Source organism: Drosophila busckii, chromosome 3R, assembly GCF_011750605.1.
Source record: "Drosophila busckii strain San Diego stock center, stock number 13000-0081.31 chromosome 3R, ASM1175060v1, whole genome shotgun sequence".
Classification (NCBI taxonomy): domain Eukaryota; kingdom Metazoa; phylum Arthropoda; class Insecta; order Diptera; family Drosophilidae; genus Drosophila; species Drosophila busckii.
Window position 1 is genome coordinate 6,925,969 of NC_046607.1, and position 23,297 is coordinate 6,949,265.

Genomic DNA, 23,297 nt, shown 5'->3' on the forward strand with positions numbered 1-23,297 from the left:
TCTCTATATAAACCACACCATATTACATTATCATACACATATGCCCACACATGTATATATCTCCTTTCGATCGTTTACGTTTCGAACATTGCCGGCGACGTAAATAAAAATTTATGACCACAAAAGTATGCTACAAAACATGTGCATAAAATGATTATGACGATTATGCTGGAGCTGTTGCTGTTGCTGCTGCTGCTAATATTACTGCCAACACCAACCCTGGCTAAAACATCCACACACACACACACATGCACACACACTTGCTCATATGCATATTTATTGACACAAATTGCTTTTGAGAACACACTGCTCTCTTGCCATTTGCTCCTTTTTCTTTTTGGGTGCTTGCGCTTTTCTTTTCGTTTTCTTATACAATTTTTTTTATTAAAGCAATAATAATATATTCATAAAGATTTCGTTTGCGCACAGCAACAGCAACACTTTGTCGTCTATTTTACATTAAGGCCTATAAATAGCTCCCCTAAAGCATTTACATGTGTTTATACATATAATAATATAGTATGTACCTAATGACGCCTTAACATCGGCTCGACATAACAATTCATACACACATGTGTATGTGTGTGCAACGTAGTTTATAAGCGGCGTATCATGAGTTATTTGCTGGCTGATATTTTAAAATACTCGCCCGAGTGTGTAACTACGATATGTTCATTTAAATGGCAAAACGGCAAGCTGTAACCGCGCAATCATGTCAAGAATTCAATATCAAAATACGCGCACAGCTGTCGCTGATGACAACGTGGCATGAACCAATCCTCTACCCAGCCACCCACTGCATTAATAAACTCACTTTAGAGCTGCGTGAGCGGGAGGGGGCGTGCGTTTTGATTACAACTATCAAACATGATGGCCATACAAATGTATAGAAACATATTTTGAATATCGCACTTGGGTTACATATGCGCCGCAATTTCATCACTTCAAATTGATTTGATTAAATTGCGCTCATATTTGAAGGTTATTCAACAGCATCCCTTTATTTCAATTGCGCATCTGAACGGGTATGGGCTTAAACACAAAACAACTTGGGGGGATCAGCAGGCAACAGTTGGTCAAACAAAGTTTGGATTAATATTTTCTTCATAGCTTATCTAAATATAATGAAAGCTTGTCATTTATGCTTGCTCTTAAAAGTATTTCTTATTCATACTTATTTTAATTTGGTTTTTATAAAATCTAAGATACTATTTTCACAGAGTGATCGAAAAATTGATATTTCGTAGAAACTGTTGTACATCAACAACCAAATGATGTTTGCACATGAACATCAACAACCAAAGGTTATTATTGTGCATCAACAAACTTACATTGTTATAGTTCATCAACACCCAAATGGCAGACAGGGTAAATGAGGTAAGTATTTTCTCATTGATAGACAACAGCGAGCGCCGCTGTTAATAGGAGGAACAAATAAAGTTACATCAACCATTGGATGCTGAAGTACAACACAAACTTTGCCTCACAACATAATAATAATTTTTCAAGGCATACATGATTATACTAATTTTAATTGTGTTTACCACGCCCACAGAAAATTGATTCACAACCAAAGAATGTTTTGGCATTTGTTCAGCTGTTGCTTCTGTGCCAGTCAGTTGTGGTGCTTATTATTTATATTAATTTTTCTGGTGGATCCTACGGTAGACCATTTTTAGAGACAGCTTTTCTAATATAAGATGCAACAACATTGTTTTTCAGCTTATTTACACCTCATCGAAATTGCATTTGAAATCGCTGCTCATCTTAGTACACGGCATCGGCCAATTGAGTGCAGACAAGAACAGGAATTGTGGCAAGTTAAACGCTGCAACAAATTGCGGCTATCATTAATTCCGATGCGCTTTCCGTTGTGACTGCTGCTGCATTTGATTGCATAATGTATTTACACACGATGGCAACGGCCACAAGCCAAAGCTGACAAGCTGCCATTATTCTGCCAGCTGATATATAATCAGCTGAAGCAGTCGCTTTTGCTCGATTATTCTGGATCTGTGCTTGATTTTAATTAGTGCACACGAGTGGCCCACGCTAAAAGCCAGAAGCTCACCAACGAGCTACCATTTACGTATTTTCTATTGGCCAATTCAGCGCAGCAGCTTCGGCCAACAAACCGTAGCCGGAGCCGGAGCCGGAAACCATACACACACACACACACGCACACAAACAGAGAGAGGGACAAGCAAGAATACATTTGTGCGGCTGGCACTGGGACAGATTGTGTCATTAACTTGATGCACTGTGGAATCAGATTGGTGTGTGGAGAACTGCATGGATGCGAACTGTTGTTAGACCACCCACAATTGTGGCTGATTGTTGTTGGGATGTGGCTGCCAATATGAGCGAACAGAAATGTGTGCTTCTGCATTTGTGTGATTACAATTGGTTGCCAGAGACATGCAGTTAACCTTTGCCGCTGGTTTGCTCCCACATACTAGACCGGAAAGTGGAAAAATGGGGCGCTGCTCAAATCAGTTTTTGCGGTTTATGATGTACAGCGGCACTAATGGCGCCTGAATAATTAAAACCCAATGAATCACTGCCAGCTTGATATGGCATACAGTTGTACAGTTGCATAGTTATGTATATTGATGAACATTTTAATGTTGCACAAGCTAGTTTACATATTGCACATTAAGCATACATAAATACTAATCAACAATAACTAACACATAGACATAGCCCTCCCATTCATTCAATATACCAGTCAAAATCGTTCTAAAATCCTACTTAGCCTATCCTACTTAATTCTTGGTTGGTTCGCTCTCAAGCTTATCCACATCGGACTTGGTTTCGTTGACATGCAGTGGGTCTGCTTTTTTCCCTTCGTTGATTAATTTCTGCAAATCTTCACCCCAGCCTAGTGCTTCAGCCAGTTCGCGAACGCCAGCATCACAGTCCCCTAGGAAGGCTACATCACGTATATTTTCTGGTGTGCCATAGAGTAGAGCATTATCCTTAGAGTCCAGCCACGATGCCAAGCTTGGTCTTCCGACAGCATCTCGATTAATCAACAGGCGAATGCAACGCGGACCGGCGCGGCGGATAAGCGAAGCAAACGGCTGCACCTCCAAGGATGTACCCATTATGATAAGCAAATCACACTCCTCAAAATCAATGTCGGGCGAATCATAGAATATACGGGGCAAGTTCTCGCCAAAGAATACAATGTCGGGCTTTACAAGTCCCTTGCATCCCTCGCACTTAGGAAGCTCATCCGTGAAGATTTTAGCCTTCATCCAGGCCATATCGTACTCCTTAGAGCAATTCAAACAATGGTTAGTATAGAAGCTACCATGTGCTTCAACGATTTTTTCAGAGGGTATTCCGGCCAGCCGGTCCAAAGTATCTATGTTTTGGGTATAGTGACGCTGGAGCAAACCCTTCTCATGTAGAAGCCGTACAAAGAAATGCGATGGAGTGGGCGAAAATGAGCCCGGATACAGCTCTTTAGCAAGCTCGAAAAATGGCTGTGGGTGATTCTCAAAATATTGGACGTCAAAAATGGCGGTGGGGTTTGGCAATTTGTATTTCTTCAAATTGTTGTACAACCCAGTATCTGGAGACCGAAAATCAGGTATTCCAGCAGCTAAATAAATATAGTCTTATTAATGAAAATGTAATTTTATAATAATTGGTTACTTACATGTAGAAATTCCTGCGCCCACCATAGTAACAATTTTCTTGAAGCCATGCTCACGCCAGTGCTTGCAAAGACCTTCAAAGGTCAAGTCAGATATTACCTGATTTAAGAAAAATAATGCATTTTAGTGTTTGCATTTGACATGTGAATAAATCAATGAAAGTTTGCATGCCGATCGAACCTTATCCACAGCTGCTTCGTCGCTATTTAAATTCGTGTTTGTGCTTAAATTCAACGCCTGCGAGAAATACTGACGTATCTTTTCCATTGCGGCACTATCTGCAATTTGATTAATTTACGTAAACTCTTTGTTTTAAGTATATTTTGGAAATGACAACCAAAGCAAAGACTCATGGACTCATGTATTTAAAAACATACCCAAAATTCCAGATCTTTCGTCTCCGCTGCTGGCGCCATCGCTGTCGCAGTCACGCCAGGACTTGGTACAATCCGAGTCCTTCTTATCATTCTTATCGCTATCACTATCACTCATGATTCACAATATATTCGTATTTTACTTTAAAATTATAATTTATGATGCGAAATTACTGCGTAAATATTTTTGTTTTGGCAAAGTGCTGCCACGTTGTAAAAACAACATGTGGTGGCATTGCCACTATTTTTATAATTCTTTTATTAAGGGCACGTCTCGTAAAAAAAACTACAAATATTAAATTCAAAAAATTAAATAATTTGGAATCAATAACAACGAGTTATATACTTAAATTATATTCCTGGTACCCTTATTTGGCAATTGGGCAACACTCATACTTAACAACATTGTTGAATAATGTTGATTTACATTATGCTGGATGACACTGGCTAATATCGTTGAAGGTAAAGTTAGCGCGAGTTTTAAAAAATATAAAAGCAATACAATTTGCCCACTGACTTTCATTGATGCCCCAACGGATGATCAACCCATTATTCAAAAAGAAAACGAATTTTTTTAAAGTATCATCATTGGTTTTACTTTATTATGCCATAGAATTTTTTTTCGATTTGTTTTCTTATTTTAAGCATATTATTTGTTGGTTGTTTTTTAAAAGTAACATATACATTCATTATACATTTAACATTTAAATGATTTTGAAGGAGTTTCTTTTTCTTTTATATTTCGTGTAATGTTTGTATGTATTTCAGATTCAGCTTAAAATACAATATAATGCATGTTGCTTTGGATGTAATGACAATGATTTAAAGCTCGATGCATATGAAGTGTGACTAATTAAATGGTTACAGATTCTGCTCTTATGCATGAATATGAGTTGTCATGTTTTAATTAAATACATTCATCCATTTATGCAGGATTATACATACTACATACATTTACAACTAATACAAGTACAAAATTTGCACGTTTACATCACCTTGAAGTGTGTAATGTTTAACGGTCAAACATCAACTGGTATCTGTCGGATACGTTTGTGAACTAACAGATCGAAACACAGAGCTATTTATGTATGAAGCAAAAGCAAACTGAAAGTCAGTTGAGTTACATCTGTATATAATTCGTTTTTGTTTTGTTTGTTTTTTTTTTTTTGTGTGGCTGTGTGATGTAAATATATAAATATGCTGTTTCATTTTTATTGTTTTAATCATTTTTTACTTGTATATAAAGACGCAAAATATATATGTATGTACTATACGATTTTTTGTAGTTGCTGTGTTGCCTTGAATTCACATTTAAAAAATTGTGATTAGAGTTTGTTTCATTAAAAGTTTTTGGATCTAATTACTGGCTTTAGTTAGTTTCATCATTTACAAATTTGCTTTGCAAAATATATAGAATGTGTGTAAATAACTATATATTCTTTCTGTTCACTTTTTTCCATTTTGTTTTCTTGCTTTGTAGGTACACGATTCTCACCACAATTGTTTAATTTTCTCTGTATATAATTATTAAACATTTTTACTGCTATTTTTGTTTCCATTTAAAAATGTGTATACATAAATATGTACTCATTGAAGTATGCATGCCAAGTAATTGGGCTCTTTATGTATAGTATAAGTATGTATGTATGTATATTTTGAATTCTTTTTATTTGCCGTTCTTGGTTCCACATGTACACAAATATGTATGTATTTCTGTATATCTAACATTAAATTCTATTTGTTTGTATGTAAGTAAGCATTTCACATTTAATTGCATTCATTATTCATTATTATTCAGTAGATAATTTCTTGCTGTATGTTAATATTTGAAAGTAGCTCAAGGTGATCACTATTCATTAATTTTTGGATAATATTCATATATGTACGTATGTACGTATGTAGTAATGTAAGTATGTAGTTGGATATCTATGTACTTTTTAACATAACACGACACCTATGTAATTGTTGGATATTTTGTTGTTAATATTTAGTTGTATTCTTATTATTTTTCTTCTGACAATGACAAAAACATTGGAATGTCTAAGTTCGTATATTTTTACTTATGTATGTATTTACTTATGGAATACTATAGTGTTCGCCTGTGTCTGTAGCTTTGAATTACTTTTCACCTGCTCCTGCTCAACTGGCCATTGGGTCTGACCCCAGCCCGGGTCCAAGCCCGAATTACTGTCGATTTAGCGGGGCAACACTGTGTGCAATTATTTGTACCTTTTTCTGTGGTGTCCATTTTATATATTTATATATATATAGTATATCAATATATATTTGTAATGCGTAAATATTTCAAACTTATGTACTCGCATTAGCCTAATGCCGTTGCGTATTATGACAACCAGTTGAACTAGTTCTGTAAGTTGTAAGTTGATCAAACATAACTGAGAGTAGAATTTATAATTTATGTGTATCCTTAAGTTCTTAGCTCGACAACAAAGCATTGCAACAATATTTAATATGGGGACAAATCAAATATGAAATGCATCAAAAACATAACAAAGTTCAAGTTCCATTCGGATTCGTTTGAAAGACATAACAATAATTACTACGCTAATGTGATTACATATGTATGCATATATAGACAGTTATTCTGAACGATCTGGATAATGACTTTAGTGATCGAGTATGCATGTGAGTATGTTTGTGTGTGTGTGTGCATGATTGTTAGATTAGAAGCTCGTGAGAAGCCCAATGATAACATAGTAGATATTAAGTGTAATAAAGTCATAAGTCTAAATGTAAAAAATGTTAGGTAGCACATTTCTTGTTTAATCTAATTGTAAACTTAACTAAATGATCATTGTAAATGTTATTTGTTTATATTTATGTACATACGAGTTTTTGACGCATGCTCAGTACATTGTTTTCTTTTCTCAATGCGCAAATTAAGTTTAAACATTTTTTTATTTTTTGTTTTCTGCAGGGCGTTTCATATGCCAAAATACGACCCATGCCAAAAGTCTTTTGAAAGTAAGGTGTTTTTTTTTTTTGCTTTTTGTTTTTTTTTTTAGACAATTTTGAAGACATCTTGTGATTAACCACAATCTTAAATCGTTTATCCAATTCATTTAACCAATGCCATTGTCGTTCAATAGTTGTTAGTCAGTTTCAATTTTTAGTATCAGTAACATTTTCGATTACAAAAAATGCGTTTTGCCAATTAGTACAAAAATTTTAATTGTAAAAAAGTTACAACAACTCTTGGGTAGAAAAACTTATTTAAAAACTATTATTGAAATTATTTTACGTGTCACTTAATTTAATCATTATCATCATGCCAAGAGCCTTTGTAAATTAAAACGGCATCTGTTATAATTAGAGTTAAGTTTTTGTTTTTGAAGTATCAGTCAGTTTATAAGAGTGTGTGCGTCTGTGTGACACTCATGCGATGCAATGGCCATTTGTACGCATGTATGCGTTCATTAAGGACTAACACTCACACACGCGTACAAGGGCACATGATTGTATAATCAGCTTATTGCTTCTTCAATATACATAGGTAAGTATGGGATTTGTTCGATGAGAAGTTAAGCTAGAGAATGAGATCTGGCGATTGTGTGCTGATCACTTAGGCAAGTTTTAGTGAGAGCGAAGTTCTTTGGTGGGGGCATGTGAGCTTATTTGCTTTAGTTTGTACTGTTGTTGGCAGTGCGTGTTTTGTAGGCCAATCAACAACGAATGAATCTTTATCTCACAGCTGTGCGCACCGCTTCTCAATACTTGAATGCATGTGTTGGTGTTGGTGTTTATGAAATGAAAATGCTAATTTATGGGGAGGGGAGGGTGGACAAACCTAATATATGCACAAGTCTTTTGCTTGACTAACTAACTTATCAATTGAATTCAATGTACGAGCTTCAGATCGTAGCTTCTCTGGACCTGGTTTACCAATTGTTGATATGACAAACTTATGTAAACCTATGTGTGTGTGTGTGTTCCTGTGTGTGTGTGTGGCATTACACTACTACAGTACAAATATAGTTACGAGTAATAAAAAACGAACAAGTCAAATAAATCAGCCTTATATTGAATGCAATTTTGTTGTGGTAAAACTAATGTCACTTCTCCAATTGTTAAGTTAAATTTTAAACTTAAATCCACACACGCACACATCATACACACCAATTAATTTATGCATGTGTATGCATGTCCAGGCCACATAAAGGACACAGTATTTATGCTTATATAATACGCCACTAAATATACACACAATGGTACTTAAATTTTAATTTTTAACACCAATTCATTTTAATGCAATTCAATTCAATTCAATTTAATTCAATTCAATTCAAGTCTCTGCCTTTAGACAGGATCTACTACGTGTATATGTATATATGTATATAAGAGCTATAAATATGCATATGTATTACATGTTATCATATATATATGTATGTATATTTTTATAAACTTCTTATGCTCGTATGTAGTTACTTAATTATCGTTTAGTGGATGCAACATACCGCGCTGTACTGGCAATCGCTGAGCCGAAATGAATTTCGGCACTTAGCTATACCAGCTGAGATATCTAATCGGTTACTCAAACGAATCGAATTGAATCGATCGCGAATCGTGTTCATTCGTTTGACTGCTTAACATTAGAATTTGTTTAAACGTTTACACATCAATAACGACAATACGTTAAATATTTTGAAGAAATATCATAAGTAAATCTATATATATATTCTTAAGCGCCTCGCTCTACTACACACACACATATGTAATTACATTGGTAAATATGACCAATTTGCAGTTAACACTAATATTCAATACCATTATTGTATATATCTAACAATAAGTTGGAACAAAATAATACAAAACTAAAATATCGAAGAGAATGAAACAATAATAATCTAATTGTAAGCACAATCTCTAGAGAAGGTATCTGTATCTATCTGTCTACAACATTCACTTCAAATCCTATATATGAGACCCCTGTAGAAACCATGTCAGTTAGAGAATTACTACACACACATACTGTATACAGTATGTGGGTATATGCAAATATATAGATCCTTAAGCTGTCGATTGAGTTTGTCTGGAGTAGTACCGTTCGGAAACCGTAGTAAGCATTGGTTGGTTGGTATGTTTGTGTAAATAAAGATTGAAATGCAACTGAAAATGAAATCGAAATCGAAATGGAAATGTACAAAAAATAAATAAAAACAAAGTTGATTTTTGTTTGGTTTTTAATTATAAATAACAATTTTATATTTTGAATAAAACGGGTGTTCTTATTTTGTTGTTGCTTGTCCGTGGTCATTTTTTTCTTGATTTCTTTTTGTTTCTGTTTTAACAAATTCGGGTTCCGGATCCATAGTTCCATATGATATCGAGCCCTAAATGTTTTGTTTACGTTTACGTTACATGCTCATATGTCTTGCACAATTTTCTTTTTAAAGTTTTTATATATATATATGTGTATATATATTTATATATGTATGTATGTATATTCATATTCTGTTTTGTTTGTCATTTGCTTGACCAACAATTGTGCAATCTATTTTTATTAACAAATTGAGGATCGCTTTGATAGAAATTGCAGTTCTTGTGTTAAATTTTCACGATAATAATCAGTAACATATAACAGTATGTATGAAAGCATTAGCAATAATTGTACAATAATGGATAGAATTTTAAAAATATCACTTATACGTAAATAATTTCCAGAACGCAACGAAAACGATCGAGTGTGTTTGTGTGTGTGTATGTATGAGTGTGTGTGTGTTTTTGGGTAGCAAAATGAATGAAGATAATAATCATATACATACATAATTATATCAATCAAACTGGCATTTTGAATATGTTTTCAATGTATGCAATTGAACTTCATTTGTTTCGCTTTATATGTAATGTATACATGTACTTGTTGTTGTTGTTGTTGTTGGTGTTGGTGTTGCTTTAAAAAGTATGCTTAATTTTAATAAAAAACGAAATACAATTGTAAAAATGTTGCTTGCTTAAAGCGATTGTTAAACTCATTCGCATTACAAATTAAACAATGGCCACCATTATGAATTTCATTCAAATCACGGCAAACAATTTCAAAGAAATGTGCATACCTCGTGTTATATAATTCGCTTTTCTTTATGATTCTGTAACGCCTAAGTACACATCTCTCAATATATACTTTTCATTCACTTGCGAAAAACGTTTACTTTCATTTAGGACGTCCTTTTGAAAAATATATGTACAAGTATGCTTCATGTTTCATTTTTTTTTTTGTTTTTTTTTTTGTGATATATTTTTTTAGTTTATACATATTCTAGATTGTAGTTTGTACTTCCAATTTGGTTAAGAATTCCTTGTGTAGTTTCTTCTCCATTCAACTTACACTTTTGCTTTCTATCACTCTCTTTCTCTCTATCTATCTGTCAGTTTCTTAATTGTTGTCATTTTCCTTCTCACTAATATTTTGCTCTCTTTGCAGTTCACAAACGCCTCTGGGCCAGTTTGTGACGTCATTGCTTATACCGTAATTTGAACAATTCACAATAGTCGCACAAACGCGAAAAGTTTAAGTTCTAAACATAAATTTTTAGTTGTATTTTTTAAAACGAATTAATCAAATAAACTTTTCAAATAATTTTTTTTTTTTAAATTAGATTATAACCAACATAAAATTTGAACATATTTGTATGCATATGTATGTATTTCAAAATAAATTGATTCTTCTTGGCTCCAATAAACAATTTTAACGCAATGTTTGTGAATCTATTTTATGTTGTTGTTGTTGTTGTTTTTTTTCGTTTATATGTATATGTCTGTTCATATGTCTGACTAACTGCTTTCCTATTGGATTTCGTTTTTTGTTTTTTGTGTTTGAATTGAACTACATTTAGATTAAATTTACTTTACATATGGTAGATGTTACAGTTTAGTGGGCTGGGATTGGGGATAATTGTTCTATAGATGGTTTAGTTTGGTGTATGTATGCATGTGTGTGTATGTAGGTGTGTTTGCTTACAATATCTAATATAATTATCAGCGCTCGGCCTTTGCTGTGATTGATATTGCTCAATCCTTGCAATTTAAAAATGTTCTCATTTGAGTTACTGTAGAATTCATTTGTTTTGTTTTCGTTTATCTGCTTGATACTTAACACTTAGCAATTTAAAAACACACATACAATTGATTTAACTGTTTTGAGTTTGAGTTATACATAGGTAATTTTACTATTTATGTATGTAGATTATGTATGTATAGATGTAACGCTTTGAATATTTATAATTATATAGATATATGCATATTTTTTGTTTTTCTTTTTTTTTCGATTACTTGTATATGTATTTTGATTTGCAATTTGCTTTATTTATATTTGCAGTGGTTTTTGTTTTGTTGAGTTTTGTTTTTGTGTTCATTATTGTATAGAGCAAGAAGAAGAACAAAAATTGCACTTAATACTACAAAAAATTTACTAGATCATTAAAACTAAAAAAAAATCAGATGTATATTTGTTTAAGATTTGCTTTTGTTTTGTGTTTTTCTTTTCGTTTTTTTTTTATATTTTACATATTATCCTCTGCATTTTTTTGTTGTAAACATTTCTAAGGTTAATATACTGTTTCATTTTTTTTCTTATTTTCTTTTAAAATTTTGTTTTGTAATCATGTATATAAAAATTTGCTGACCAAACGATTTGCAGCTAAAAAACGTATGCCACAGTTTGATGTTTGTTTTTTTTGTTGTTTTGTTTGTTTTATATGTAATAATGTATTAAAATAAGAATTAACAAAGTCAGTTTTAAAATAAATATGTATGTATTTATATTAATATTAATGCATAATAATAATTATTATTGTATATTGCAAATGTTGCCCAGCGCAAATGTTAGCAACATTTGCACGGCAGTTGGCAACACCAGCATAACAACAAAGAGATACCGTTACGTTTAAGGGTTGCACTGCTTGGAACAGATGCAGAGTAAATAAAAAGAGACCATTTTCATTATGTATGTTTGTTAGTTTTGTTTTTGTTTGTTTTGTTTTGTCATCGGCAATATACAACATTTCGTTTTGGACATAGGCAACCATAGCAACAAATTAGATATTAAGCAACATGGGCTTGTTAACTTGTTGCTCTTGACCTCCGGTGGCGGCGGCAGCAGCGCGACTCCAGGCCAACAGACCTCGGGCAGCAACAACCTGTTGTTCGTAGGCGGCACGGGCGGCGGCGCCTCCATCCTCAATGCTGCTGTTTGCGGTGGGCGAAGGGGTAGGCGCTGGCCTAACAGACACTGTGACTGGCGACACAATTACAGAGGTGGCCACGCTCTTAATGCGCGATACTTTATTATTAATTATGCTGCTGCGGATGTTGGTGCCGCTGTTGTTGTTGTGATACTGTTGTTGTTGTTGCTGTATATGTTGCATGCCGTAACGTCTGTTGGTTTTGATAGTCAGCGAAGCAGGCAGCTGCTTGCCAGCAGCCACCTCAGCTGCCAATCTTACCACGGATGTTGTCTTTGGAGCTACGCTAGGTGCTGTTTGTGTTGCTTTTGCTGTTACTACTGTTGCTGTTCCTGCTTTGACCATGTCGCTTAGCCGCATTGTCGTCGGCGATTGGGCTGCTGCCGCTTCCGCCGACGATTTCTGTCGCTTTCAGTCGCCAAAGCGACTGCAAGCCTTCTTCCACCGGCACTGAGTGCACCACTGATCTCGACGCTCCATGCCATAGACCTTGCGGCACTTTTTATTCTCGCCACGTGTGCGTCGGCTGGGAGAGCTGGGCGAGTGCTTGGCAGCACTAACTACCTGCTGCACAGCCACATGCTGCAGCGGCGCCTGTTGGCCGGAATTGGCAACCAAAGTGTTGCTGGCAGTTGCTGATATCTGTTGATGGTTACGCCCATGTTGTTGCTGTTGTTGCTGCTGCTGCTGTGGTGGATGGTAGTTCGGCGTAATTGTCACGCCAGACAGGTGGTGCTGCTGTTGTTGTTGTTGCTGCTGCTGCTGCTGCTGTTGCGGTAACTGACCGGTGTTGCTGCTATGGTTGTGGCTGTGATTGTTGTTGTGATGGGCTGTCACCGTTACGTTTTGCTGCGACAATTGCTGCAACATGTTGTTGGCACTGTTGTTGCCGTGTATGACCGGACTGTTGCTATTGCTGCTGTTACTGCTACTGCTGCTGTTGCTGATAGCGCTGCCAACGCTGCTGCTGCTGTAATTGTGGTGATGATGGTGGACGTATGTCGGCGATGGATATGGCGCAGTCGAGTGGGACGGACGCGACGAGGGGCGCGCATGTTTGCTGAGTGTCGCCGAAGTGGTGCTGCCGTTTCCAGGGCTCGCCTGGTGGGACGTTGTAGATGCACTCACTGTTATCGCAGCATTAGATGGCCAATTGTAACTGTGGTGTGCTAGCGGCGATGATGACAAGCAACTGGTGGTGCTGCCCTGTAGCTGCAGATGCGGCTGGTTGCTTGTGATGATATCGCGATAGTTTATATCGCGGTAGTTTACATCGCGCGCTTGCCTGTTTTATATACCAACAAGGGTTAATTGTGTAATTAAATAGAATATTTATTTATTGATTACTCACTTGAAGTTGCCAACGAGCTGTCTTTGGTATTCTGGATCCTCGTGTGGCGGACGTGCCATGTCCCGGTGGCTGAGTGTAGGTGGAGATGTTGGACTAGACGTCTTGACCAATTCATCATCGTCATCATCCTCTTCGTAATAGAACTCCTCCTCGTGCTCGCTGTTTGAGTCATAGTCAATAGGGCGTCTGGCTTTTTTGCTGAAAACACAATTTTATTTTATTGTTATTCATTTTGTTTTTGTATTTAATTATTATATTATTTAGATTCCGAGCTAAGCAATGATTTAATATAAGATTGCTTAAAACAAAAATTAAATTTATTTATATAAAAAAATATATTCAAATGTCACCGTTACCAATATTTCTCATCACTACATTTGCGCAGTGCTGCCACTTTGTTAGGCGTTGCCAGTTTCAGAGAAATCAGCAACGCTGGCAACGCCATTGCTCATTGTACACATTGCTACATATGTATCTCAGCATTGTTGCCATTCACACGTAGGCGTTTGCAAAAACCAAGCACGTTCTTGGCAAATCAATACAAAATCAACAAAAGTCGATCGATTTTTGCAATAAATTGTAATTTATTTGCCAAAAACATTCACCTCATCCGACACGTGCGAAACGAACACGCGACAATCAACTACGGAGTTGTGGAAAGCTTTTTACAATTTGTCGCCGCCGCTGAACGAAAAGATTTTTGCGCGTCGCAAGTCTCGCGTCTCGACTGTCTCCCTTTCTCTCGTTTACATACTGTTTGCGTTTCTGTGTGTCGTGTTGTATATGTGTGTGTGTCCATTGCTCTAGATTGTCAATTATAACCGAAAACTATTGTGATTTTTGCATTATTCCTGTTCCTACTCCCACAAATACATTCAGTCAAGCACCCACAAGCCACGACATGTCCTCCAGCAGCAGCAGCTTATCGAGCGAGTCGAATAATAAATGCGTCAACAGCGTCGCAGCGGCGCTCTGTCCGCTCAGCAATTGCCAATTCACGGGCGTTGTAATTAGCGCCATAACCGATGAGAGGAAGCTAGAGTTTAGCAACAAATTCAAGAGCAGCTGCACTATTAGCTGTAGCTACGACTCCCAAGGCGTACTGCTGCGCATTTCGCTGGGTGAGTGTTCACATCACGAACTTCTCTTTGTTATGCATTTTTAATGTGCAATTTATTTTTTGCTTGCAGATAATGATTTGGGAACTGTACTCAAAGAGTACATGATTTGTTCGGATACGGAGGCAGCGCAGCTGGGCAGACGTAGCTATGCCATCTCGCTGGATTCAGAGAACCTGGTGCTGCAATTTGGCAGCGACAAGGATCAGCATTTCTTCCGCAAGGTTGTTGAGAACGTGAAGCATCTGCGGCCCAAGTCAGTGTTCTCGCAGCGCACCGAGGAGTCTTCCGCATCGCAATACTTCCAATTCTATGGCTACCTCAGTCAGCAGCAGAATATGATGCAGGACTATGTTAGAACCAGCACCTATCAGCGCGCAATTCTAGGCAATGCAGTTGACTTCCAGGTACTTAAACTCAAGCTAGTCATTTGATTGCCGCCAAGTACTAAACATTAATGTCTGTGCTTAGGATAAAATTGTGCTAGACGTTGGCGCCGGTTCGGGCATACTGTCGTTCTTTGCCGTGCAGGCTGGAGCTGCCAAGGTATATGCTATCGAAGCGTCAAATATGGCGCAATATGCACAGCAGCTAGTCGAGTCGAACAATGTGCAGCACAAGATCTCGGTGATACCCGGCAAGATTGAGGAGATTGAGCTTCCCGAGAAGGTGGATGTGATCATATCGGAGCCAATGGGCTATATGCTCTACAACGAGCGCATGCTGGAGACCTATCTGCATGCGCGCAAGTGGCTCAAGCCGCATGGCAAAATGTATCCCACGCATGGCGATCTGCACATAGCGCCCTTCTCGGACGAGTCGCTGTACTCGGAGCAGTACAACAAGGCCAACTTCTGGTACCAGTCGGCATTCCATGGCGTCGACTTGACCACGCTGCACAAAGAGGGCATGAAGGAATACTTCCGTCAGCCAATTGTGGACACCTTCGACATTCGCATTTGCATGGCCAAGTCGGTGCGGCATGTGTGCGATTTTCTCAACGACAAAGAGGATGATCTCCATGTTATTGGTAACACTTAGCATGTTGCTTATTCTGACCTCAGGCATACTAAACTAAGATTCTTTGTAGATATACCGCTGGAGTTTCATATATTGCAAACTGGTATTTGCCACGGACTTGCGTTTTGGTTTGATGTCGAGTTCAGCGGCAGCAGCCAGAACGTTTGGCTATCGACGTCGCCCACTGCACCGCTGACGCATTGGTATCAGGTTCGCTGCCTCTTGCCCATGCCCATCTTTATTAAGCAGGGCCAGACGCTAACTGGACGCGTACTGCTGGAGGCCAATAGGCGGCAGTCCTATGATGTAACCATTGATCTGCACATTGAGGGCACATTGATATCATCAAGCAATACACTCGACTTGAAGAATCCGTATTTTCGGTACACGGGGGCGCCAGTTCAGGCGCCGCCGGGGACTAGTACGCAGAGCCCTTCGGAGCAATATTGGACACAAATGGATTCGCAGGGTAACCGCAATTGTAGGCAGCTGACTCACTGACCTTCAAGAGTTTTGGAATCTATAATGCTATCTATTGTTTCCCCCCACCCTCCTAGGCAGCAACATGATTAATGGCGGCCTCAGCGTGAATGGCATGGCAGATGGCGGCATGGACATAACCCATGGACTTTTGCATCCACATTAATGACTCTCAACATCCTATGGCTATGATTTGAATTGAAACTGAGCTAGTTACCATAATTTATTTGATCTTTATGTTCCGTTAACTGCAAAATTCCCTTATTTATTTTTATCGAAAGTTTAATTTTTAATTTAAGCAATTGAGAGATTGAAAGGCGAACGAGAAAAAGAGAAAGAGAATTGAAATATGAATGAATTGTAAATCTTGTAAATTGCGCGTGCTCAAGCTGCAGCTTTTTGTGTGTTTAGTATTTAGTTTTATGTTATGCTCAATTGTCAATCTATGCCACGAGTTATATTGAGTGTGCTTTGTGTCTCAAAGGACGATAATCTTAAGCGAGTGTCGAGCAGCAGAAGGAGGAGGAGGAGAAGTAAATTCGCATAGGCAAACAATCAATAAGGCAGACTAACATATGTAGTTGTTTAGAACAGCAGCATATAATCGATAAGCTAATTTTAGCCTCCCTAGCATTTAGAGTTTTTAAACCTATGTGTATGTATGTATGTTCTTATAAAATACGAGTATCATACTTAATATCAAATAATCAATGTGAAGTCAAGAAACAGCTGCAGCAGCTTCAGGCGTAAATTGCAGTTAATAAGAATGAAAGCTTTGAACAAACATCCACTCAATTAATTAAATACACACGAACACACACACACACACACACATAAATGTATGTTAATATTATGTTAAGTAAAAACGATTATGTATATTCTATTTAAATTGTTTTATGTACCTCAAACCGACAACAAAACTAGTTTCAAATTTTATTACGATTAAATAGTTTCACTTAGTTTCGCAAATTAAACGGATTGCTCAGAGAATTTAGTTGATAAGTTTGTAATTGTGTTTACGAGATAGTAGAGATTATACGGTTCCAATTGTAAAACTCAATTCTTTTAATTTAGACTTGCTCTCAACTCTCAACTTCAACATATGAACAATATACAGCTGCCATCTACTTATATACATATTAAATACGCGTAATAAATATATAAGTGTGTATACATAATACAGACCGTGTACTTTTTAGTGAGCAGCTATTTTGCCAACAATATACATAAATGTAATAACAATAATATAGTCAGCAACAACAACAACAACAACAACATGACCACCAACAACACATACAATGCATACTGAATAGATATACACGTATAATTATATTTAACTCTATATACTCATGCATATACTTATGCAGAAAACAAAAAAGAACAATTTCAATGCAAGAACAGAAATGAAAACAACAAAAACAACAAAAATACAACTGCCTTTCATTTTTCTGCCAGCGTCTATTTACATAGGAAACAAACGTATCACATTTGTAAATGTCAACGCTAAAGCTAAAGCTAAAGCAGCCCGCGCTTGCGGACCTTGGCCTCAACTCAAAGGTGCAGCACACACGGCTTACTGCCACGCTTACCGCCCGCCCGCTCGCTTGCCTTGCCACACTCTTGGCTTGTTGCAGGTGTTCAAAGTAAGCCATAAACTATATTTCTGCGCGTGTGTATGTGTGTCAACGTGTACATATGCATATGTGTGTGTGTGTGTGTGTTGACCTGGTTAAAATTTGTGTACATAGCATGTTTATGTATGCGAGCGTTCTAGTTTCCAGTCGCCCCCGCGCCGCCAGTGCTCAACTAATTGAATTTAATACAAAAAAAAAATAAAATCACTGCACTTTCAGTTTTAGGCACTTTGCTAATTTAATGCACAATTATGCGACACTGTGCAACAATTTGTTGTTGTTGTTGCTGTGGCTGTTGCTGCGTCAAGGCCTGTGGCACTTGCCGCTCTTTTCACTTTTCAAATTTGTTGCATTTGTTGCACTTTGCACTTACCCCAAGTGTTTGTTGCGCACATGCCGCTCAATCTTTGCCTGTGTGAGCTCAGTGATGTTGCATCCCTTCCAGGTGCAGCGGAACTTCTTCGGCTGCAATTAAATAGAAATGGAAAAAACTTCACTTTAGTATTTAATTTAACTTAAGCACAATATGCAACTTTGCGTACTGGGCAATAACAGGAGCCATCTGTGCTGGACGTGCTGGCGCGCGAGCTCAAGGATGAGCGACGGTTGGGACTGGAGTCACTTTCACTGGCGCCAGAATCGCGATACGAACGCTCGTCGTAGCCACTGCGCTCCACATAATAATTTAACGCGGCGGTCTGCATGGCGGCAGCGACGTTTGTTACTTTAGAAGAGGAGCTCTCGGGCAGCCAGTGAACCGGTGCCAAACCGGTGCGAAATGCGACTGTAGTGGTGCGAACAATGCAACTGGCTGGCTGGCTATCTATCGAGGATTCGCAGGCAGGCACGAGCAGCGAAACGATGCTCTCAGCAAAGAGCGATGCCGAGCGTAACCCGAGAAGGCTTCAGCTCTGGGCTGCATTCCCTGCACTGATAACACGACCAGCAATACATACACACATATGTATGTGTGTGTGTGTGCCTTGTCCTTGCAGTGCGGCCGCCTCATCTAGTGGGTCACCTTGGGCCGCGCGCTCGTCTCGCTGCTCGCCTTGACACGCTTCTCACTTTCACCCATGCAGCTCTTTATTTTATACAATTTTTCACGCTTACACTTTTTTTTTTGCCATTGCTTTCTTTTAGCCTTTGCTTTCGCCGTGGCCGTGCGCCTGCAATAAAGCTGCGCTTTATGCTGAAGGTTAGAGGGCTGACCCAGTTTGGTGTTTTGTGCTTTTTTTCGGCGCAACCGCAAGAACTTATTATGTCCTTGCAACAATTGTTTTGCGTCCTTGTGCCGCTACAAATTGCATTTTCAGTCTTTTGCCTGATAACCGATTTGTGTGCGCTTCGAGCAACACTTTGACACAAATATCAAATGTAAATAGTGTGTGTGTGTGTGGTGTCTAAGCTGCCCCCAGAGCATTGAAAGTTAAGTGGTTTAGTCTCTAGATTAGCAGCAGCGGCAATTCGAGTTAATTCGCTAGCGAAAGTGAAAGCTGCCAACCGCAACGTTATCATAAGCATAAATAACAGCGCCCCATAGTAAGTGACGCCAACACGTGGCTGGCTGCCACACATGCCTTAATAAACTGTTTGTTTGCATGTGTGTGTGTGTGTGGCAACATTAACTGCCTGCCCTGGGGCTGTGAGTTGGGGTGTCCTGGACTGCGGTTCTACACATTTTTCGTTTTAACTGAGCGCAATTAGTGAGCGCCATAATTCGTATGCGGCCAGCAACTTGCAGGATACACCGCATATCTATAAATATTCGCACACAGTCAAACACACACATATGCAGCTGTTTGCTCAGCAGTTGTTGCCATTGCTGCTGGCAGCTGCGAGTTTGCAAGTTTTCGTGCTTTATGCGTGTGGCATAATAATAATAATAATATGCATGCCTGACTTTAATATGTATGCGTAGGCAGCGTAGTATGATTCAATTAAATTCTGCAAGCGCCAGCATGGCGTATACGCAATAGCTACCTTGCACTGGTTTCTAATTAAAGCAAAGTTTGCAAATCACTTTAGCTTATCAATTTCATTTGCAGCTACGCCAGCATAAATCATTCAGTCTAACTGTCTGTGCCTTAATTATGTTGCTGCTTCTAATGAGCGCGCAGAAATTGAAACTCCCAGCAAACTCCAAAGCCTCATTTAACGAAGCAACTAGAGCGAGCGGCAGCTCAATTCCTACCGCACTGTGTCCTGATTTAGCGCGCGCTGGACGTGCCCAGGCCGAAAATAGGTGACGCAGGAATAACATGAATCTTGTTTAAGCTAGTCGTCAGCAAAAAAGCAAGAGCGAGAGAGAGAGAGACGACACGAGAGAGTGAGAGAGCGCGGCATTCCCGTTTTGCCTTCGGCTATAACTCCCAGGCTGGCAGCTTTGTTCTGCCTTTGGAGCCGCCGCAGCCTGGCGATGCCTGAGTGGCATCGTTATCCCGGCCCCGGCCCCAGCTCCGACCTCATGTTGCCATAACTACTAAGCAGAGGCATGCTTATGTACTTACACATATTTACACACAGCTCAACTGTGTGCGTTAGAATTGTTAGTTTCTCATGTAAACCTGCACTGAGCCTCAAATATTTGCCAACAGTTGAAGCTTTGGCTTTAAAGCAAACGCTCGCTCGTTCGCTTGCCTCGAAAAAATGCGTTATCAGCTCTATTGATGCATTACAATTTCCTGTTTCTTTCACATTCAATAAACAAACGTTCAGCCCACACCCCCCACACCACAGCGTCAACTTCTCTTGGCATACATTGATACATATGTATATATATATAGATATATACGTGCCTTGTATAAATAAGAATTTCTTTTGGGCCTTTGCATTCACTGGGGTCTCGCAAACATAAACAGCCCCACACCCCAAAGTATACAAACTCACACACACACACACAGAGAAACACTCGCGCTCACATGCATATAAACCAAAATACGAAGCGAGGCAAACAGCAACAGAAACCAGAACAGCTGTGGGAAGGACAAACATGAAATTGGGTCAACTCTTACTGAAATCTAAACCAATACATACATAACTCACTGTATGTGTATGTGTGTGTGTGTGTGTGTTGGGGGTTGGCCATGCCCGTGCCACATGAAAAGCGTCAGCGCAGTTGCTGCTGCTGCTGCTGTTAACAGTCAGCTTGGCAAATAACTGGGCCAAAAAGAGCGGCCGGGCCAATAACAGCAATGAAAAGAGCGAGCGAGAGTGAGCGCAACAACGTCGAGCGCACGCAACAGTGTAATGCAAATCAGTACAGTAATGTTAAAATTGGGTTATAAGAGAGTCGAGAGAGCGCGCGACATGCGCGCAGGCCAAAGAGAAACATTTGGTCATGCGTTTGTTTTGATTTGCAGCATGGGAATTGGGTCAATGGAAGTGCCTTAAATATGTTGCTGCTGCCAAAATGATGCCCCAAAAAAAAATAATAACACGCTGGAGTTACTTATACACACACACATACACGCACACATGCGTAAGTGTGAGTTGCTGTATGTGCGTTTATGAGGCGGAAGAATAAATTATTGACTCAAAGCACAGGCGGGCCAACAACTGACTATAAATAGCACAATTTTTGTGTGTGTGTGTGTGTGTGTGTGTGTGTGAGTGCTGGCAGTAGCGGAAGAAGAAGACATTTATATTTACTGCAAGTTAGCCCGTTGACCGCTCGCTAATAAGCGCAGAACTTGCTGCCAAATGGAGCTTAAAATAATTTCGACAGCTTCGCTCAAAAGTAGGCAATGAAATGTTGAACTGCTGCTGGCAGCTGCTAAATTTTAATGCGCCCCATTAAAGCTGCTTAAGCTATTTGCCAGCATTATTTCATTTTGTCGTCAACCCAAATTGCCACAGGCAACTCCGCACAGCTCAACATGCGTCCAAGCAAGTTGATTGAGCTACATTTCGTCAGTTGTCTGGCATTTTCTATTTGCATACGTATGCAGGGGTTGCTGTTGTTGTTGTTGTTGTTATTCAAAATTAGGTCATCGCAGATGTGATAAGCAACTGGCAGAGCTATAGCTGCGGAGTTGTAGCTTTCAGCAAAACCTCTGACAGTTTATATAATTGCCGCAGGCTAATGCGCTGTGGGTTTGCTTTTTAACATAACATACTATTAAGTAGCTCAACCCCCCCCCACACACACACACACACAGAGAGAGAAATATGCGACTGTTTGTGTTGTGGCTTTATATTTTGAGCCAAAGCCCACACAAGCTAAAATATGATTACCTCAATTTGTCGCACTCTTCTGCAAAATTTTCTACAAACTTAATTTGATTGCGTATAAATAAACACGCGACCCCAAACGACAGTGACAAACTGACAAAATGCCTAAGCACACACACACACCCACACACGCTAAATACTGTGCATGTGTGTGTGTGATGAGTGAGTTTGTTTTTATCATATGCATACATACATAACTGATGTGACAATCGCACGCGAAATTGTCATTTCTGTAGAGCAAGGAGCGAGTGAAAGAGCGAGAAGTTTGCCTGGGGGTATCAACATGATTGAGCATGTTGCGAAAACGACATGGAAGCTGAGTTGAGTGTTCATTCATGTTGTTGATTTTAACAGCTATGCATGTACATGTGTCTGTCTGTGTGTGTGTGTAACAAGACAATGAAAATGGCGTCAATTTTGCAAGCACACATGCATACATATGCGCATTTAAGCATATAAACTTGTAAAAAAGAAAATCAACTGACTTTGACATGACAAAAAATGATTCGAATTTTAGTTCACGGGTTAACACACACACACACACACACATACATATGCGCATATGATGATTGTGTAGCGAATTCCCAAACAACACATTTGAAATGAAAATTGCCCATGCGCTCAACTTAAGCTAAAGTGTTCAAATTACGCGGCGCAAATTGCAGACACAGCGCGTTATAAAACTTGACAAAAAGCAAGCGACGGAGTGAGAGAGAGAGAGAGATAGAGAGAGCGGCAGAGCGAACTATTGTTGACAGCGCCTGAAAGCAGGCAGCACTTAAGTAGCAGCAGCTTGCTTGACGTGCTACGCTTCGTATTGAAAAATGCACGAGGCACTGGTGTCATGTCCAGCAGCTACACACTTTGTATGTATGTGTGTGTGTGTGTTTGTGTGTGTGTGTGTACCTGTTCGTCAAACAACGACAACAATATCCGTAGCCAGGCTCAATTTACCCCAAAAACTTAATGGCATCACTAACAGCTACCAGCTAGCCTCACATCAAGGCCTCAGCCTGTGCCTGAGCGTCTGTCAGTTACTTTTGCTGCCGCTGCTGCAGTCATCTTCAATTTAAGCCACACACACATAAAATGGCTTATCAGTGAGAAAGGCTCGAATTACGGCAAGCAGCCGCTCACTCCACTCCAGCTTTCCTTCAGGCCACAAGTTAATGGACCAGCCGAACTTAAGCAACAGCAGACCAACAACAACGCAGAGCTCTG

General features: G+C 38.9%; 3 protein-coding genes across 5 annotated transcripts in view; 1 reads left to right on the forward strand and 2 right to left on the reverse strand.

Moving 5' to 3' along the window:
• Window positions 1-2,576: 2,576 nt before the first annotated feature.
• Window positions 2,577-4,220, reverse strand: LOC108602135 (NAD-dependent protein deacetylase Sirt2). The gene is made up of 4 exons (XM_017990163.1): window positions 4,043-4,220; window positions 3,846-3,943; window positions 3,668-3,764; window positions 2,577-3,610 (listed from the first exon to the last, which is right to left on the reverse strand). The coding sequence occupies exons 1-4, from the start codon at window positions 4,155-4,157 to the stop codon at window positions 2,766-2,768; spliced, it is 1,155 nt and encodes a 384-aa protein (XP_017845652.1). The 5' UTR covers window positions 4,158-4,220; the 3' UTR covers window positions 2,577-2,765.
• An 8,408-nt stretch (window positions 4,221-12,628) lies between these two features.
• Window positions 12,629-23,297, reverse strand: part of LOC108603416 (AF4/FMR2 family member 4) — a 98,419-nt gene continuing 87,750 nt past the window's right edge. For both annotated transcript variants that reach the window (XM_033294123.1, XM_033294122.1), the window contains 3 exons: window positions 18,217-18,308; window positions 13,592-13,789; window positions 12,629-13,525 (listed from right to left, as the gene is read on the reverse strand). In XM_033294123.1, coding sequence (XP_033150014.1) covers window positions 12,652-13,525; window positions 13,592-13,789; window positions 18,217-18,308 — 1,164 coding nt within the window. In that variant the 3' untranslated portion in view covers window positions 12,629-12,651. The remainder of the gene's footprint in view (window positions 13,526-13,591; window positions 13,790-18,216; window positions 18,309-23,297) is intronic.
• On the forward strand, window positions 13,956-18,171 carry LOC108603417 (histone-arginine methyltransferase CARMER). 2 transcript variants are annotated; one of them, XM_017992212.2, is made up of 5 exons: window positions 13,956-14,712; window positions 14,782-15,116; window positions 15,181-15,739; window positions 15,800-16,210; window positions 16,287-18,171. In XM_017992212.2, exons 1-5 carry the CDS (start codon window positions 14,493-14,495, stop codon window positions 16,373-16,375), a joined length of 1,614 nt encoding a protein of 537 aa, XP_017847701.1. In that variant the 5' UTR covers window positions 13,956-14,492; the 3' UTR covers window positions 16,376-18,171. The 2 variants fall into 2 exon arrangements, with proteins under 2 accessions (XP_017847701.1, XP_017847703.1); XM_017992214.2 differs by having other exon boundaries at window positions 15,800-16,198.

Bases quoted from the DNA above. Each gene is read 5' to 3' on its own strand.
- LOC108603417 (XM_017992212.2), top strand. From the start codon at position 14,493: ATGTCCTCCAGCAGCAGCAGCTTATCGAGCGAGTCGAATAATAAATGC. The intron at 15,740-15,799 runs GTAACACTTAGC...GATTCTTTGTAG, and splicing joins GGATGATCTCCATGTTATTG to ATATACCGCTGGAGTTTCAT. The intron at 16,211-16,286 runs GTAGGCAGCTGA...CCACCCTCCTAG, and splicing joins TTCGCAGGGTAACCGCAATT to GCAGCAACATGATTAATGGC.
- LOC108602135 (XM_017990163.1), bottom strand. From the start codon at position 4,157: ATGAGTGATAGTGATAGCGATAAGAATGATAAGAAGGACTCGGATTGT. The intron at 3,765-3,845 runs GTTCGATCGGCA...TTCTTAAATCAG, and splicing joins ACGAAGCAGCTGTGGATAAG to GTAATATCTGACTTGACCTT. The intron at 3,611-3,667 runs GTAAGTAACCAA...ATATTTATTTAG, and splicing joins GGGCGCAGGAATTTCTACAT to CTGCTGGAATACCTGATTTT.